The sequence below is a fragment of the Lonchura striata genome, chromosome 4 (genome assembly GCF_050655825.1).
Source record: "Lonchura striata isolate lonStrDom1 chromosome 4, ASM5065582v1, whole genome shotgun sequence".
NCBI lineage: Eukaryota > Metazoa > Chordata > Aves > Passeriformes > Estrildidae > Lonchura > Lonchura striata.
The window spans coordinates 27,596,338-27,614,549 of NC_140706.1; the positions used below are offsets into that span (position 1 = coordinate 27,596,338).

General features: G+C 40.6%; 2 protein-coding genes across 15 annotated transcripts in view; both read left to right on the forward strand.

Moving 5' to 3' along the window:
• The window catches only part of CEP135 (centrosomal protein 135), a 34,802-nt gene extending 33,675 nt beyond the window's left edge, over positions 1–1,127 (forward strand). For all 6 annotated transcript variants that reach the window (XM_085577892.1, XM_085577895.1, XM_021531475.4 and 3 more), the window contains one exon: positions 824–1,127. In XM_085577892.1, coding sequence (XP_085434018.1) covers positions 824–845 — 22 coding nt within the window. In that variant the 3' untranslated portion in view covers positions 846–1,127. The remainder of the gene's footprint in view (positions 1–823) is intronic.
• A 5,730-nt stretch (positions 1,128–6,857) lies between these two features.
• Positions 6,858–18,212, forward strand: part of CRACD (capping protein inhibiting regulator of actin dynamics) — a 127,475-nt gene continuing 116,120 nt past the window's right edge. For 4 of the 9 annotated variants that reach the window (XM_021532357.4, XM_021531955.4, XM_021532451.4 and 1 more), the window contains exon 1: positions 6,858–6,993. The gene's annotated coding sequence lies outside the window, so the exon portion shown is untranslated. Of the gene's footprint in view, positions 6,994–7,143; positions 7,282–7,384; positions 7,652–18,212 lie in introns of those variants that run through there. The other 5 variants (XM_021532039.3, XM_085577886.1, XM_085577889.1 and 2 more) reach the window with 3 other exon arrangements.

The window sequence follows — 18,212 nt, forward strand, 5'->3', positions numbered from 1 at the left end:
ATTTTTCTCTTCTGCGAATTTTTGGGCAAAGCAAAAAGTGGAAACTGTAGCGAATGAGATACTGATAGTGGGGATGAAACAGCAGATATGCCTTTTGCTTTACTAGTGAGCCCCATGGCATACCCTGTTTTGTTGTAAAACAACATTTTGACTGAAATTATGACAGGTGATATATTTCTGAGAATAAGTATCATCAGTAGAGTATTTAGTCTTCCTTGTTTTACACTGAGTCCCGAGAGCAATAAAAAGTCTAGTTGCTATGTTTGGTGGATACTGTGTAGTGCACTATTTTTATCTAATATTTGTATCCCTAGTTTTAACAATGTCAACTCTGTACCATAGTTTACCAGAAAATACCCCATTTTCATGAAGTGTGTATTTTTAAAGAACATGTTTTTTTTAACAACTGAATTCACATGCAGTTGTTATGCACACCTTGCCTTTTAAATGTATCATTTACAGTAGAGTGGTCTCAGCAGTGCTGTTACCATCTTTCATCCTTCTTGTTTATTCTTTCTTAGGAGCTTAGCAGAGTGGAGTGTACTCTGTAATTACTGTTCTGTAGTGTTACAGCAGTCTCTCTCTGACCTGATTTCATCTTCTCAAGAAATTTCCTCTTCTTCCTCATCTCACTTTTACTTCTGTAAATCATTTTAGCAATGGGTCAGTGGTGTAGAGTTTTAAGTAATATGCTAATAGTTGATATTTGGGAATAACAGAAGAGCATCTGAGGAGGCTAAAGCTAATTGCTACTTTTTATTCTAATATTAATTAGTAAAATATAATAGGTACCTTTATTTTAACATCTTTTCTTTCTCCACAGGAATGTGACCTTCAAGGAATAATCAGTACTTGAGTAACTGAAGCATTACCTTGTTAAAATGACTTTTTTTTATAAATTATGAATACTTGTATTTCACCTTTGTTTTCTTCAAATCACTGATTACCTTTGAAACCTCTGGGAACAGGTCTAGTAATCAACTTTGCAAAATTCTGCTTTCCCAACCAGCAGGAGTGACTGATTTTTTGTTGGCTGTTTGATGGGTTTTATATCAAGCCTGCCTAAGTTTTGTTACTATTTTGGAAACATAATAATTAAAAGAAGGAAATGAGTATTGATTAGAAAACCTCTTATTTTCATTTTTCCATTTTATTTGTTTGCTTATCTCATATGATTGGAAAAGTTTATTAATCTAGTGTGAGCTAACATAGAATAACATCCCCAACTGTGTTAAAAATGCTGAGCCAGTGTATATTTTCTACTCATGATGATTTCCTGTTTGTGCATCTAACAAGTGTTTTCAGGTTATTCTTTATGGTATTTAAAAGTACTGATTATCTATTTTGTGAATGCATTTTGTTTACTGTACCTTTTCTTACTAAAAAATATATATCAATTATTCTTTATTACTTGTTCTATCCCTTTGTTTAACATTTCTGTGAAATTGCATTTTAAATATCCCCATATTTAATGAAAAGTGAAGACAGAAATTTTTAAAGATGTATTGAAATACTTTAAATATTAAAAAATTCTTGAAGTATTTTATTTTCAAACTTTTGAATCATAGCTGGAGATGTTTTTTCAAATGTTGATTTTAAAAGTTAAGAGCAACACCTGCGATCATTCACACAGTTAAGCTTAAGCTGTTGGAGAGGTGACACAGGACTTTATGTTGTGACATACATATTAGGTAAATGAAGTGAGAACCAATCTTGAAAATATCTGGTGTGTTTAGCAGAGAAACATTTCAAACTTAGGCTTTGAAGTAAGATGGAATTAGGAACATACAGTTTTCTAAATAATTACATGCCAGCAGGGTGACATGATGTGCATTCATAAGAATTATACAGAGCACTAGAAATGGGAGGATGCATTGCTGCCCATCCTTGCACTGGGCAAAAGGTCCTGTTCTGCTTGCCTAACATCCAGTAAAAACCTGTGATTATCAGCTGACATTATAAGCATCTCTAAGGTGCAAAGAACACATTAAATAACATGGGGGAAAAGATTATTTTTTTTGCTTAGATTTTATCTAGTTTGCAACAAGATTGTTCCACTTTAAAATTATGAATACTGTGTTAACTGAAAATATTGTATCATGTATTATATATTAAATTTTACTGATTAAAACCAGCTTAGAACACCAGTTCAGAAGTACCAGAAAATACTTGTATCACTTGTGGTTTCTCAGCCACGTAGGGAACTGTGTATTCATGGTGGGTACATTTTACTTTCTAGATCTTGCATTTGCCAGTTATAGGAATGAGGAAGATTTTTTCTCTGGTACTTACCTATTTATACTGTTTGTAATTAAGTCAGTAGTTTCCACTGATGTTAATTGGTGTTAATTACTCAGGTTGATTTAGTAAGAAGGAGAAAACTCATGTCCTGGACTTGACACCTTCAGTGGTGATTTTTAAGTATCCTATTTTGTAAATAAACCCTTTAAAATTGGTATTAGTTTTTTGAAAGCTAGTGTTCCACTATATTGAATATAGTGTATTTTATCTTAATGGAAAATGCATATTTTGGCACTACAATTAAAACCATAACACTTCAATTAATAGTAATTCATACATGGATATATCAATTACAAATAATTAGGACCTCATTAAACACAGCTATTATAATAAAATTGGTATAATTTTGATGACCAAAGCCTGTGCAGATTTTTAGTATTAAAACAGTACTAATATTCAGATTGTAGCATAGCTGTCAGTTTGCCTTCTTGCTACTATTATTTTATATATATTTTGATAAGCAACTAGAGTAAAACTAAAGTAATTCTTAAACAACTTCACTTTTGATTCAAGTATTTCAATTAGTGAAGTAGAAAACCAGCATAAATTTGTGAAAGATTTAAATCTGTGGACTATTGCATATGCCATGTCCAAAACAAGCCTTATGTGGGCAAGATGTTAATGTGGCTCACCTGGACTCTGCTCCCAGAGGCTCCCGTGCTGTTCTCACCTTTCATGCTTGGCTCTCTTCACCAGGCACCCTTGGCTGTTGTGTGTAGTCCTCAGCTGGGACAGTTGCAGGGGGAGAGTGGCAGACATGAAATTGTGCTAAAACGCCATATACTCAAATTGTCTGTCCTATTGTCTGCAGCTGGGGAGGGGGAAAATAGCTTCAGAGAAATAATAAAGGAGAACAGTAATTGTTAGGGCTGTTTTTCTACAAAACAAATGTTTTTCTGAGTCTAGCATCAGAAGCAGGGAAATCTAGAAATAATAAAAGGACAGGTGTTTTCAATTTATTAAAACCTGAATTTCTCAATTAAACATCATTATGTGTTTTTGAGAAATTTTTATAATTAGCTGGTTTTGGGGTTTTTGTGTCTTACATTATGTCCCTAAAATTTAGGTAATTAATCTAAAGATTAGTAATTCTAGGGTTCAGTTGGAAAGTCCAATTTATTCTTCTTTTATTACCCTAAATCTGGGAAATGCTGACATTCCTGCGTGATGCTAATTAAAAAAAAAACAACAAAAAAAAAAAAAACAAAAAAAACAACCCACCAAACAAGCAAAAAAAAAAACCCAAAAAACAAAAACCAAAAAACCAAAGGTTGAGAGATTCAATATTCCAATTTAAAATATTTTATATAGAAATTGATCTATATATGGCAACCTGACCTAGGCAAATGCTGTTATTCCTTAATGAAACCTGTAGATTTTGTGGGGGTTTAGATCATTCCTTGGGAGAGAACTTTATACTTTGTCTTTGCTAGCAGTGTAAGAAACCACGGGTTGTGTGGTTTTGGTACCATAGTCTTGCAACTTTTTATAAAAGGATATTCCAGTTTCATTTCATCCTCTGACCCTTCATAGGCCACACAAAGATCATAGTAGCTGCAACAATATTAATTTCTGGACCTAAACCCTTACCATTCATGCTGCACTGTAAATGGTGTGGGGGGAGAGAAAGCCTTGATGTGTGCAAGCATGATCAGCAATAGCTGAATGGTGTCAGGTGCTGCTGAGCTACCACAGGGCTCTGGCCACAGAGGCAAAGAACCTGCCCATCCATCTCCTCAGGGTTATCTCTGCCCCACGCAGCAGCTGAGCTGGCACGGGGCGCTCCAGCAGATCCCCTGCCCATTTGGGCTGCAGACATGGCTTGCCCAAGGTAACCAAACTCCCAGCACACAGAGTCTTCCATAGGGCCCCCAAGACAACAGGGACATGGATGTTCTTGGGAAGTGCAAAAAGAGCCCAAAGATTATTAAGGGATTGGAGCATCTCTCACATGAGGACAGTCTGAGCAAGCTGGGGGTGTTGAGCCTTGAGAAGTAAAGGCTCGAGCGAGGCCTGTGTGTAACGGTGGGTGGGAGTGGGAGTAAATTGGGTGGAAGTAAAACATCTCCTCTTGGTTGTGTCTAGGGGAGGTACAAGACAATGAGCACAAATTGAAATACAGGGAATTCAACTGAAACATACGATTTTTTTTCCCATGAGGGTGATCAAACAGTGCAACAGGCTGCCCAGAGAAGTTGTAGAGTCTCCTCCACAGAGGTATTCAAAACCCACTTGGAAGCAGTCCCAGACAGCTGTAGGTGACCCTGTTTTGAGCAAAGGTTGGTTGGACAAAGCAGTCTTCAAAAGGGCAACAACCCTTTGAAGGCTGTGGGAAACTCCTACAAATCCCCAAAATGTGATCAGGTAAGTGCTTACCCACCTGTGGTGAAATTGGCCCTTATTTATGTATCATCTATATTATGATCTTTGACATTTTGAAAATTACAAGTATAAAAATAATTGCCATTGTTTTGTCTCAGCATTAGTTGTATCTATGTTAGAGCTTGGGTGAACTTTGGAATTTATAATGGTGGTTGCCTCTCCCACCTGTGTGTGCTGCAGGCTCAACATCATCCAAGCAGAGCTGCCCCAGCAGTGTTGTTAGTGTGTCCTTTACCATTTCAAGGTGATGGTGCAGGAATTAAACTAAGTAGAACAGCATGATGGCAAATGGATGAAAGAGGGAGAAATGGAATTATTGGTAGCTTCTTCTCAGTTTAAATCCTCCTGAGCAGAGATTGCTGTATTTTCATGAATACAAACACAGAAATGAGTTTCAGCATGGTTACTCAGCTGTGAGTCAGTCAAGGTCTGCAGGAGCAGATACTGTTCTTTGGGGAGATTTTCACTGAGCTTCTAGTCCAAAGGAGCCCATTGACATCTAAACTTGTCTTTATGAAAAGACATGTGTGGATTGCTGGACTATAGCTGTGTCTGTAGTCTTTATCTTTGCATAAATACATAAAGATTTTGAATGGAAAGAAAGGCACTCCCGGCTTACTGCTGGCTTTTACATGGCCTCTTTGTGCCACCTAGTGGACCTGGGTTTTTCCAGTGATCATGGCACATCCTGGAAAGGTTTGGGTTTCTCTACAGAAATTCTAGATTTTAATATTTCTATAATAAGATAGACTTGCTAATAAAGCTATGCATGCCTGGAGCCCGGTCATCATTTTGCTGCTGAGATCTGTGACTGCATCACTTTCCAATTGTTTCCAATTTCTGAATTGTTGGTTCTTAAGAGAAAAAAACAACAAAACATACAAACAACACTTTTACTTATTTCCTGCTCCAGGAAAGAGAAAAGTTCCACCTTTGCCAACAACTTGGTTGTGATGGGACTGAATAGGGCTCCCAGGGCTTGTATGACTAGTCATCTCTAGAAGACTGCAGGTGAAAAAGTGATTTCTAGCAATTAGTGTTTATTTCAGAGTCATAGACTAGTTTTTCTCACAAATATCACTTGCACACAGGAATTCACTGAGCAACAGCTCACTAAGGAGTGGGAGAATATCAGTTAATGCCCACCAAAGCTTATATTCTTCCTTTAAAATCTCTGTATCAGGCACAGATAAAAAAAAAAAAAACAAAAAAAAAAAAAACAAACAAAAAAAAAAAACAAAAAAAAACCCCACCAAAACCAAACCCAAAACAAAACAACAAACAACAAACAAACAAACAAAAAACCGAAAAAAAAAAACAACAAAAAAGGGAAGATAGCTCTTTGGTCCAAACCAGCATGGGTCTTACCTTTTAAGAATATCAGAAGGACCACTTCTGACTGGACCAAAAAATTAAGGAGCAGACAAAATCTATAGCTGCAAGGCCTTTTTCTCCAGGGGCCATCTGAATCTGGAGAGCTGGCTGAAAAAACACATCTGTGTCAGTGATGGAGAATCATGAACCGTGGGATCAGTGTTGGTTCCAAAAGTGTAAGAGTCTGGATGGGACTAAGTGCAGCATGTGCTTTTACCATGGGAAATTCAGGAAACAGGTGTCCAATTTGGTTCTTGTATTGGAGAGCTCAATTGGAAGTCTGCAGCCCCAGAAGAGCTGATACCGGATTTAAGGCTATGAGAAAGAAGGGAGGCTGATTTCTGTGCTTCTGTGTTGGGGGACAGTTCGTTTTGGTTTTGTTTCTTGCAGTTTTCCCTATTTCTCAGTAAATTAAGGGGATAAGTATTTGCCTAACTACAGCACGGGCTAGGCGCTGGGTTCAGACTTCGGTCTTGCTGCGAGAAGAGAACAAACGGCGGATCAGAGCACGGTGCGTCTGGAGCTGCGGACCTCTGCTCCTCGGCCAGTGTTGGGTCCCGGTGAATGCGGATAAACCCAGCTTCACCCCTTCCTTGCCAACAGCAGGGGCCGAGGGGGCGCGGGCGGGGATGCGGGCAGGGACCCGGGCGGGGATGCGGGCAGGGACCCGGGCGGGGATGCGGGCAGGGACCCGGGCAGGGACCCGGGCAGGGATGCGGGCAGGGACCCGGGCGGGGATGCGGGCAGGGACCCGGGCGGGGATGCGGGCGGGGACGCGGGCGCGGCCGGGGCGCGGCGCTGCGGGGCGCCCGTGAGCGGCGGCGGCCGCGCTGCCATGGGGCGGCCGCCACGGGGGCGGCATCCGACGGGCTGGGCGGCACCGCGCCCGCAGCAGCCACCGCCGCTTCCTTCTGGCAGCACGGACAGGGAGCCCAGGTAGGACCCTGCGCCACACCCCTCGTCCCCGGGCAAGGGCCGCTGCGGTGCCGGTAGAGGGAGGGAGCCTCGCCGCAGATCGAGCTCCGCCGCCTCCCGCGGGGCTCCGCATCCCGGCCCCGCCGCTCCGGGAGCGTTCGCCGTGCGGAGCCGCCCGCTGTCGTGCGGGGCCGTGCGGGGCTTTGTGCTGCCCCGTCTGTGCTACATGTGCCCTCGGGCTCGGCAACGCCAGCGGCGAGCACCCAGGGGCAGGAGGCTGCGCCGGGAGGACGGCCAGAAAACCCCCCCGTAAGTAGTTCCCTGCCACTGTTGGGCTGCCTTTGTTCGGCGGAGGGTGTAAGGAGGCGTGCGGGTGATTTTTCAGAAGGTGTCACTTCACTGCTGCCGGGGAATTCAATGGCTGGGCTGGTTCTCTCCGATTCATTCTGCTCGCCCTTTGTTAGCGTTTTCCCGGGGAGTCCGGTATTGTTTCAGCTTCGCTGAAAAAAAGCAGGAGCTGTCAAAGGGATGACTTTGTTCCCTGCGATGCTTCCCTGGAGCAGCATCGCTTTGTTCAAGCTCCCGTGAGCCATTTGTCACACAAGTGCCGCTGCGCTGCCGTAACGAGCGGGCTCCGCTCCGCGTCCCTCTTGCTTAGCCTTTCCCACAGCTGGAGCAGGTAAGCCAGAGGCAATACCATTCACATGGGAAACCCATCTCCTCAGTTACGCCATCTCCTCACTTAGAAAACGTCTCTTTCAGCGACAGAAATGTGTGTAACGCGCATCTTTTTATGTCACGGGTTGATTTTTAATGAATGACGGTTTGGGGGTTTTCAATTAATTTTGCTGGTATTGCCTCTAGTCAGTTACAAATCTGTTTCTCTGTGGCTGTAGTATGTTAAACGTTATTACACCTCTGCTCTGTTATTTTAAGTGTAAGAATGCCCAGTTAAAACACAGTTCAAGGGGTAAATAGAGACCTGGAAACCACAACTGGGCATGCTGAAAATTTAATATGCCTGACAATAATGGCACTGAAAATGATCTGCTGTTGGGGGGATGGGACCATGGAGAAAGGGAAGAGTAATTTGCAACCACAGGCCTAATATTCTGTCAATAATAGATTCGTAGATAATATAATTTGTTAGCTTCCTAATATGTTTTCTGTACATACCTTAAATGGTATTGTATGAAAAGAGCGCTTAGATTCTGGATTATTTAAGATAGCTGATAGCAGTAACATGTTTTAACAAATTAAAGATGATAAATTAGAGCCAGAGCTGACTTTTATTTGGTATTTAGTAATGCATGTTCAATAAATTCCCATCACTGAAATAAATCTAATTGCACCTTGCATAGACGATTAAGTCTTGTAACTATATCAAAACATTAATCAATAGGCATAAATGTTATCATGAGTTTCTGTAACAGAGCCATTGTTACTTCAGTAGCTAGCAGTTCTATGTATTACTTATGTTGGATGGTTTGAATCCAGGTCAGGAATTCATCAAACAGACAAATTCAACTCTTCCCTGCTAAACTGCTGTCAGTTTATCAGATTAGATGTTGTGTTTGGGGTTGAATATTTCATTGCAACAATTAGCTTGAATTGAGCATTGTGAAGTGTATTGAGATTGTATATGAAAGTGATTTGTATATTTATTTGTGCTCCACTGGATAATTGCAAGAATTTCTGTGGAAATATTTATTGGTAAATATGGTACATAGCAAAGAGGTTGTTTCTGGTTGGTATTGGGTCTACTTTTCTCCACTAGGAAAATTTGTCTTAGTGCACCCTGTTCTAAAATTAAGGACCATTTTCAAATACCCACTTGGGCAATCCTGCATTTTAGAGAGAAGTGCTTCACACTTACAAGCAAATATTATTTTATATACTGTATAACAGAATTTTTAAAATTGCACTGGTAGCAAACACAGTTGGTCTGAAGTATGAATGGCTTGCTGGGTCCTGTGCTAAGACATTGACTTTTTCCTTTCTTCCCCACATCCCTCCCACCCCCTTCACCGTTTGTCCCCTATAGGTTTTATTTTGGTCTGTTGTTTTGAGAGGTTACACAGGTAGTAGCATTTGTGAAATAGAAAGGCATTTGGTAAAATATATTTTTTTTTTTAACATAGAGTTCCTTAAAACCTTAACAAAATTTATTAACTATTAAAAATATTGTTTGGCAATAATATTTAACTTAAATTGCAGATACTAGAAAAGTGGCAGTTTGTTTTGGTTTCACACTTCTGATTACAGCAATAAAAATAACTTTTGCAGTTTCTTCTGCTTAGGCTTTTAGTCACTCTGAATAGTGTTTTGCCAGGTATCGCAGTCACTGAAAATGGATTTGTCTGTGACTAATGTAGTTTAGAGTTATTTCAATATTCCCATTATAGATGTGTCAGGTAAGCTCTTTTTAAATAAGAAACACATGGCATAATAAGTGTTGAGTGAAATGTGATGATGAATTTATGAATATGAATATATTTGGTTGTTGTTTTAGAATGAAATCTAACACAAACAGAATTTTTATAGATAGTGTTACCTTGAATGACTATGTTTTGACTTCTAGTCCTCACAAGCCAAGAGACAAGATTTTTTTTCAAATTCTGAATTATTCATATTTGAAAATTGCTGACTCTGATTGTTAAGAGGGATTTTTTTTCCCCCTCCCATAAAATCAATGCAGTCTTTATTCCATAAAGGCACAAATAAGAGAATCATGGCACAAATGGATAAGCCTACTATTGGCATGTTGGAAAAGTACAGTCAAATTTTTTTGCATCAACATACTTAGGGCAATGTAGTTGCATAATAGCTGCCATCAACATGATGTAAATGTTGAGATGCTCTAAACACCTGCATGTTGACATCAAGCCAATGTATTTGAACAAGATATAATAAAGTTACATAAAGCGCACTGTAAAATAGAATTAATTGGTATTAAGTAGTATGATAAAAGGCAAACTAAAGTTATAGTGTTAACTTTAATTACATTGCTGCTTCTACTGGAGGGGCCAAATTTTTTTTATCTGTTATTTAAATTAGTTAGTGATGGATAAAAATTATGTTTGTTTCCATGGAGACTCCATGAGTTCTGCCTTTAGGGAGCAATCAGTTGTTCTGTAGATCTTACACTTATTTTTTTCCCATCGTTTCCTGAAGGAACTTTCACTCCTTTTGACTCTGCACCATACAACTTCTCTCTTTAAGACCTAAAATATATTTTGTCAGAAGCACACAGCATTTACCCTTGCTTCACATTCAGCATTTTTACTTATATTGGTGAAGCCTTACAAAGAAATAAAATTGACTCGTAGCAAATATTTTTTAATTAATGCTGTTCAAGACCGGTGCATCGCATGAGCCAAATCACAGTGATTTCATAATTAAGTTTGGTGGGAAGAAAAATGTAGAGATCTTGCTGCATATTATCCTGGGTAAGTGGATTACAGTGCTGTTTTAGCACACATTGAGTGAAGCTGATTCAGATGCCACTACAAATGTGTAAAGTACATCAATTCATTTTTAAATATAGTTCAGCTTCTTCTTTATATATGTAGGCTGTGTACCAAGTAATGGCAGTAATGGTTTCATGCCTCTAACAAGGCCATTTATGAAAATACTGTAATATGCAGATGATTTTAGTTCATTTAATTCACATCCAAACATTGCTTGGAAATGGCTTATCATTTTAATGCTAGCGCATGTGAAAGCTTTATTTTCTTCTCTATTATTGCCTTAAGAGAAGTAGTAAGAAAATGATTGAAATAAGTAAGAACTTTCCTCGCACTTTAGTGTTTGGGAGTGCAAACTGCTGTGCATTTTTCTGGCATGCTTGACCATCTCTTTCATTACTCAGCATGTTTTGAAAGTCAGCTGTCAGACTTGGGCAGCTTCATAAAGCAGCTCAGTCTAGTGATTCGTAGTAAGGCTTCTGTAGGAGTATCCCGCACGTTAAAGATTATGTTTACTGTTAAGTTGAAATGTGGAGGGAGTGTGATGAAAAGAATTGAAGTGAAATGAACCAGACAAAATTCTGACTTTCATGTTGCTCTTCAAAGAAAGTTGATTTTCTTCAAAGTAGCATGCTGTCTTTGTGGGTTTTATGAAAGATGCATTTGAAACTTCAACACAGAAAAAAGAGAAAAAGGTACAATTACAGTGATCTCTGGAACAGTTTGGTCCAGATGAGAAAAACAGTGATAGGAAGACCTGTGAATCTGTATTATCTTTGGGTATCTGTTGGCACATATGTGAGATAATTGGATTGAGTGGATTCATCTGCCAACAAAACCGAACTGCCTTCCATGTTGAAGAACCTCTTTTTCTGTTGCTTATAACTTTGGCAAATTTTAGCCATGTGCTCTGTAGTTCATCACATATATTTGTGACTCATGTTAATTTTTATTGTAATTAATTAATTAGTTGAGCATTAGACTAATTGTTTTGCCTTGCTAAAAAGTCCTAAGACAGTTCAGAAATATGGTACTGTTCTGTTTTTTAGCTAGGCTCCAGATCCTGCTAAGGCAGTCTCCTTTTATCTGATCTTCATTTTTACTGTCTTCATGAAAGTCTACCCAAATTTTCTGTCCTAAGTCTACAAAATGCTAGTCTGCAAATAAAGTTAAAATACTAAATCTACAAACTATTGTAATTTTCACACACTTTCAACACTATAATTTTCACATACCTGTGAAGATTTTAGCAAATAAAAAGAGAGATTACATGTTTATACAACACCCAGTGTTACAGAGTATTTTTAACAGTGACCTCAGTGGTACTTTCTATATCTGCAGTAACAATTGCAGTGAGATAGTGACTATGCTGGAGACAGAATGAAGGTTTTCAACAGAACAAAGATGTTGTAGTTATGAACTCTATAAGGAAGGGATTTGGCATTTATTCTTTGGAAGAGCTGTGGTTTATGGTAGATTACTCAAGTTACTGCTGCAATAGAAACAAACATTATATGATGATACATGAGAGAACAACAGCATAGAAGATATGAGAACTCCTCCTCAACTCTAACACCACGTCTAGGTACAAAAATGTGTATGAATTGGAGAGTATCCAGAGGAGAGGAATGAAAATAATTAAAATATTTAGAATATATGGTTTATGAATGAATGCTGAAATGTCTGGAGTTGTTTCAGCTCAAAGGATGAAGACTGACATGGTTAACAAGACATGATAACTTTCTAACGTCACAAAGCTGTTGTGAAGCAATGTTGTCCATGCCTGTGCCCAACCAGATGATTTGCAGTGGGCTCAGCAATAATGAGGTTGAAGCAATAAAATGGATTACTGAGTTTGGATTTTCATTATTTTAGCATCATTAAACCTTGTTTGAGTATTAATCAGGAATGACATAAATATAGTTGAATTCTTTCTGGAGCAGTGTGATGGAATTGATTACTCTTTGCGGTCTCTTGTAGTCTCCTAAATCTTCAACATCTATGCACCCTGGTGTTGATCAGATTGTCCCTTGTTCCCTCACCAGTGCTGCACATGGCAGAATTGCCTGTGTGTGATGTCTCTGAAGTGAACAGGGTTCTGAGCAGAGCAGTTCAGAGCTTTTGCTGTGATCTCTTGATTCAGATCAGCTCTGACATCCACTCCTCTCTCCTTTCATAGTGATTCCTCTGCTGGTGCTTGGGCAGGAATTGTGAGGGAGGAAAGTGCCATGGGATCCTGGGGGGAGCCTGAGATCCAGCTGACCATGTTTGGAGAGCATGGGCACAGATTTCACAAGGAACCAGGCTAACAGGATAGCACATGAACATGGGACATGATGAACGTGGAGGGGAGGTAAGACACAGGGACAGATGATGGGGCTTGAGAAAGAGTAGGGTACAGAGTGAACTACTAGGTGGGAAGGTGGGTTTCTGGCAGGGACTCCAGTATACCAGAAGCCTTGACAATTGCAAACTGGGATCGATGTAGTAAGAAGACAACAAAGAGCCATAGGAGATGAAATGAATGACTGGAAAAGTTATGTTGGAGACTATGGGACAGAATTAAAAGCTGGAAGAAAATTGCAGAGTCTTCTTAAGATTACATTGTCTTTTAAATCTTAGCATTTGTGCTTTACGAGACCCATCATAAATGATTTTTTTGGTCTTTTCAAATGGAGAATGACCACTTGTTACTCCAGAGATCAGCTGGAAATAGAGAATAAAATAGAGACTATTCTGTACCATACTGGTCTTAGGTGGCTGAGCAAAACAAAAGATGTAAAAGAAGCATTTTTCAATTTATTTTGGTTTTTATGGGTTTTTTGTTTGTTTTTGTTGGGGTTTTTTGAGATTGACAGGTTTGCAAGTGAAAGAAAAGAAGTGCCAGAACTACACAGAGCTGTCAGAGTTGCAAGTTGCTAAGAAGAAGAGGAAAAAAGCAGGTTTTTTGTCCTTTCCGGATCCTGTTCCAAGCTTGGTAGATATTGTGCAGTAGCCTACGCTGGCCCATCTGGGAGCTATGACGATGAATGGTGCCATCCTGCTCTCAGCCCTAAGCTTTGGCAGTCATTGCTTCATCCACTGCTCATGTTTGCAGGAAGGACAAACACCCTCAGCTCATACATGTGGGTTTTGATGTTCTTCCCAACCACCCTGTTCCAACATCCCCTGCTGACAGCACAAGGGTGGGTTGTACTAAAGAGCCCTGCTGTGTTTTTTCTGGCAAGTAGATTAATCTTGCAGCCACCCACACTGCCTGCTGAACACTGTCACGAGTTGCTGGTAGCCTGATACCAACACCTGATATCTGACAAACTGTGTGCTTCAGGTTATTGTGTTTCCTTGGATAGGAGGCCAGAAGGAAAACAATGCAGGTGAGCTTTGGAGCACACAACAGTTACTTCAGAAGTGAAGTGAAAGCTCCATTTGGCCCAAGGTTACATCCCTCATGCACTTGCCTCCTGGAACACCCTGTCCAGCAGTTAAAGGATAGATTCCCAATGCTTTAAAGTTCCCCATTTCTGGCACTCTTCAGGAGCTTTTCCAGACAGAGGCTGCATCAGTAAGAGGCAGATGGGCTGTAAGCCAGAAGGGTCACTGAAGTAATTCTTTCTCCACCCAGGTGTTTTTGTGGGGATATTCTACATTGTCAGAGTGAAAGAGAAGCTGAAGACCCATTTGTGACTCTGACAAGATGTTGAATGCTGTTGTTTGTCAAGCAGAACTGTGACAGTAGCATTAGATGCTAGACTGCATTTTGCCTCATTTTATGTGCACTGTGCTTATTTACAAATTGCAGCTTGCCTGGTTTGTAATGCCCTGGCCCACTCAGCAGGTTTAGCAGAAGGTAATATGATCCACTCTGGGTGATACATGGGACAAAGAAAAAATTCTCAGGGAATTTGACAGGAAATTTTTACTTGCAAATTTTAGAACTTTTGGGTAGAATAATGTACTGGAAAAATTTTGAAACAACATCCAGACAAAGTAAGGCACTTCACAAACTTAGTAAACTTTACTAAGTAAACCAAACTAAGTTTACCAAGTAAACGTGGTGAACAGTAACTTATCCAGACACAACAAGACCCTAAGGCATTGACTGGAATTTTTTAGTCTGGTTTCCAATATATTTTGAGGAGAAGGAAAAGGGAAAGGGGAAAGGAAGGGAAAGGGGAAAGGGGAAAGGGGAAAGGGGAAAGGGGAAAGGGGAAAGGGGAAAGGGGAAAGGGGAAAGGGGAAAGGGGAAAGGGGAAAGGGGAAAGGGGAAAGGGGAAAGGGGAAAGGGGAAAGGGGAAAGGGGAAAGGGGAAAGGGGAAAGGGGAAAGGGGAAAGGGGAAAGGGGAAAGGGGAAAGGGGAAAGGGGAAAGGGGAAAGGGGAAAGGGGAAAGGGGAAAGGGGAAAGGGGAAAGGAAAGGAAAGGAAAGGAAAGGAAAGGAAAGGAAAGGAAAGGAAAGGAAAGGAAAGGAAAGGAAAGGAAAGGAAAGGAAAGGAAAGGAAAGGAAAGGAAAGGAAAGGAAAGGAAAGGAAAGGAAAGGAAAGGAAAGGAAAGGAAAGGAGTGTGTAATCAACACTCTAGGATCCAGTGGATTGTGCCAGCTCAGCACACGTGTTGCTCTGGTCTCCTGGGTCCTCCCCCAGGCCTGCACTTAAATGTTTCCTGGATGTCGCTGGCATCATTTTGGGGCTCACCACAGGCCACGAGGTCAGGCCACAATTTTGGACCAGATTAAGAGCTGACTAAGGCTCAGCGGGGTCGGGATGTGGAGCAGTGCATTGTTCCACATACACAGAACTCACTCTGTCCCCCAGAACTTCCCACTTCCCAGCTGGTTTGAGCCAGCCATTCATTCCTCCTGTCTCCTACAACCTTCACTACTGCAGTCAAAGGGTTTGCTGAAGGGTTTGTTTACATATGTGGACTTCTGCAAAACCTTTGACATGATCCCTCACAATATCTAGACTGGAAGAGGTGGATTTGATGGGAGGAGTGCTAGATGAATAAGGAATGTGTTGAACCATTTCATCCAGAGTCCTGATGGGCATCAGTGGTGAGCCCCAGTAGTCCATATGGAAGCCAGCGCTATTTATTATCTTCATTAAGGATATGGACAATAGGACTGAATGCAGTCTCAGCAAATTTGCAGATGACACCAAGCTTACTGGTGCTGTTGACACACCTGGAGGATAGGATGCCACCAAAGGGACCAGGACATTCCAAGGGGGCCCATGGGAATCTCATGCAATTTAACAGGCCCAAGTGCGAGGTGCTGCACCTGGGTCAGCACAACCCCTGTGCATCCACACAGGCTGGGGATGAACAGACCCTGAGCAGCCCTGCTGAGAGGGACCTTGGGCTGTGTTGGTGGATGAGATGCTGGACATGGACCCAGCCATGGGCACTCACAGCTCAGAAAGCCAAACATGTCCTGGGATGCATCCAGAGCAGTGTGGTCCCCAGCACTTAAAGGAGGGCCACCAAGATGAGTAGAGGGAGGGAGCACCTCTCATACAAGGAAAGGCTGAGACAGTTTTGATGGTTTATCCTGGAGAAGACATGGCTTTGGGGACCTAGTTTTGGCTTTCCAGCACCTGAAGGAAGCCTACAAGAAAGATGGAGAGGAATGTCTTACAAGAGCATGCAGTGATAAGAAAAAGGGGAATAGCTTCAAACTGAGAGTAAGTTTAAATTAGATACTAGAAAAAAAATCTTTACTATGACGGTGGTGAAGGACTAGGAACAGGTTGCCCGGAGAAGTTGTGGATGCTCCAACCCTGCAAGTGTTCGAGGTCAGTTTGGATGGGACTCTGAGCAACCTGGTCTAGTGGAAGGTGCCTCTGCCCATGGCAGGGTGGCTGGAACTTGGTGATCTTTAAGGTGCTTTTCTACCCAAGCCATTCTATGAGTCTCTTATATGTACATGGGGTACATGAATGTGCATGTAAGGCTATATGAAATTCCAGTTGTTGCTGCAGTGACTTTCCATCTCTATGGATTTTCTGTGTACCTCTGCATTCCCTGAGCTAACCTGTTCACGTGGTCCTAAATTCCATATCCTTCACTTTGTATGTGCCTCAGTTAGAAGTTGTAGCTAATTTTAATAATTTTAATCAAATCCAATTAATAGAATTGCTGAACATCATAACTGACTGCAGTTAACAGTTGCATTTTAAATGTGTCAATAACTGCATAACATTAAGTAGTCTCAAAAAAACAAGTGTAGATATTGTAAGTTGGACACTAAATATTAGTGACCATGTTTTTGCTATAATCTCTTATATTTACTTTACTTCTATCAGGTGGGTTAAAAGCATCCTCCCTGCCTTCAGTCTGCTCTGCAGTGTTAACCCTTCCCTTGGAGGTTTTTTGGCCCCATGTCCAGTCTGTCCCACTGATGACTTATGAACTTTGGGAACCTTTTACTCTCTGAGATTTGCACTCTTTTGTGTTGCTACTGATTTGTGGCATGAGCACAACTGACCACAGGTGTTTAACCCCATTTCTCCCAGGGACCAGACTCAGTTTTGCCCAGACACACAAGTAAACTGCATATCAAATTTGTCATGTGCATTTGTTTCTGCAAAACTTTATTGCCCATGGCAAGAAAAGCAGTATAATGTGTGACAGGGTCCCAGGTGTCCAGCAGTAAATCCACAAAAGCCCAAGCAACTACTCTATTATGTATATGCATCAGTTCTTTACAGATAGTGTTATGGACTCTGCTGTTGATTATGATTGTGATTATTGTGAAGCTTTTACAAATTTTCATTCATTACTTTTACCACATGTAAACCACTAATGCAAGTTCCCCACATTAGTAGCACTGCTGCTTTTTCATGTTATACAGCTGTTAGAAGGTAACAGGTAACTTCTGTTAAGTTTGACCCTGCTTTAGTTAGAAAGCTATAATAAGTAGCATAATTTAATATTTGTTTTCCATTGAGGTACAGATATGTTCCATAAATTCTAAGCATTTTTATACTGTAGAACTGTGACTAGATCTGCATGTCTGGAGCTTGCACGTAGCATTCTGAGGATACAATACTGACTGCACCAGAAAGGTTCGTGAGGAAATGAATCATTTGGTCTGCAGAGCAGAGCATGGCTACTGTGTCATAAATCAAGCCTTTGTTTCTGAACAAGAAGGAAAAATATTGTCTAACTGCCCATTAAGTCAGCTTTAGTCTTTCAGTTCTCTAACTGTTAATTCTTATAACATTAATAATAGTAATTTAAGTAATGTTTTGGGTGCAGTATTGTGTATGTATGCCATTGGATGCATTTGTGCAGTGTTTTGCTTTTCTTGGGCAGAGCATTCCAAGATGATGTCTTATGTTCTTTATAGGTGCTGCCTATAATTCCTGTTACTCTTCCTCTAATGCATTTACTTTATTTGGGCCGTAGAATCATAAAATTATTAAAGTTGGAAAGGACCTTGAGTCCAGTCTTTACCTGAACACCATGGCTAGTTGACTGGCTTGTCAACTAGATCGTGTCACGTCCACTGAACATTCCTGAACTGTTCCAGGGACAGTAACTCCACTGCCTCCCTGGGCTCTAATCCATTCTAATCCTTGATGACTGTTTGAGAGAAAAAATTCTTCCTGGTGTCCAACCTGCCATGGCTTGAGGCTGTGCCCTCTTGTGCTGTTGAAAGCCTTCAAGCCTCAGAATGACTTAGCCAAATAATGAATATTCTTATTTTTTTTGAAAAGCAGTTGGTGTTCTAAATACCTAAACTGAGATATTTAGGATTTTTCTTGCAACAAAATGTT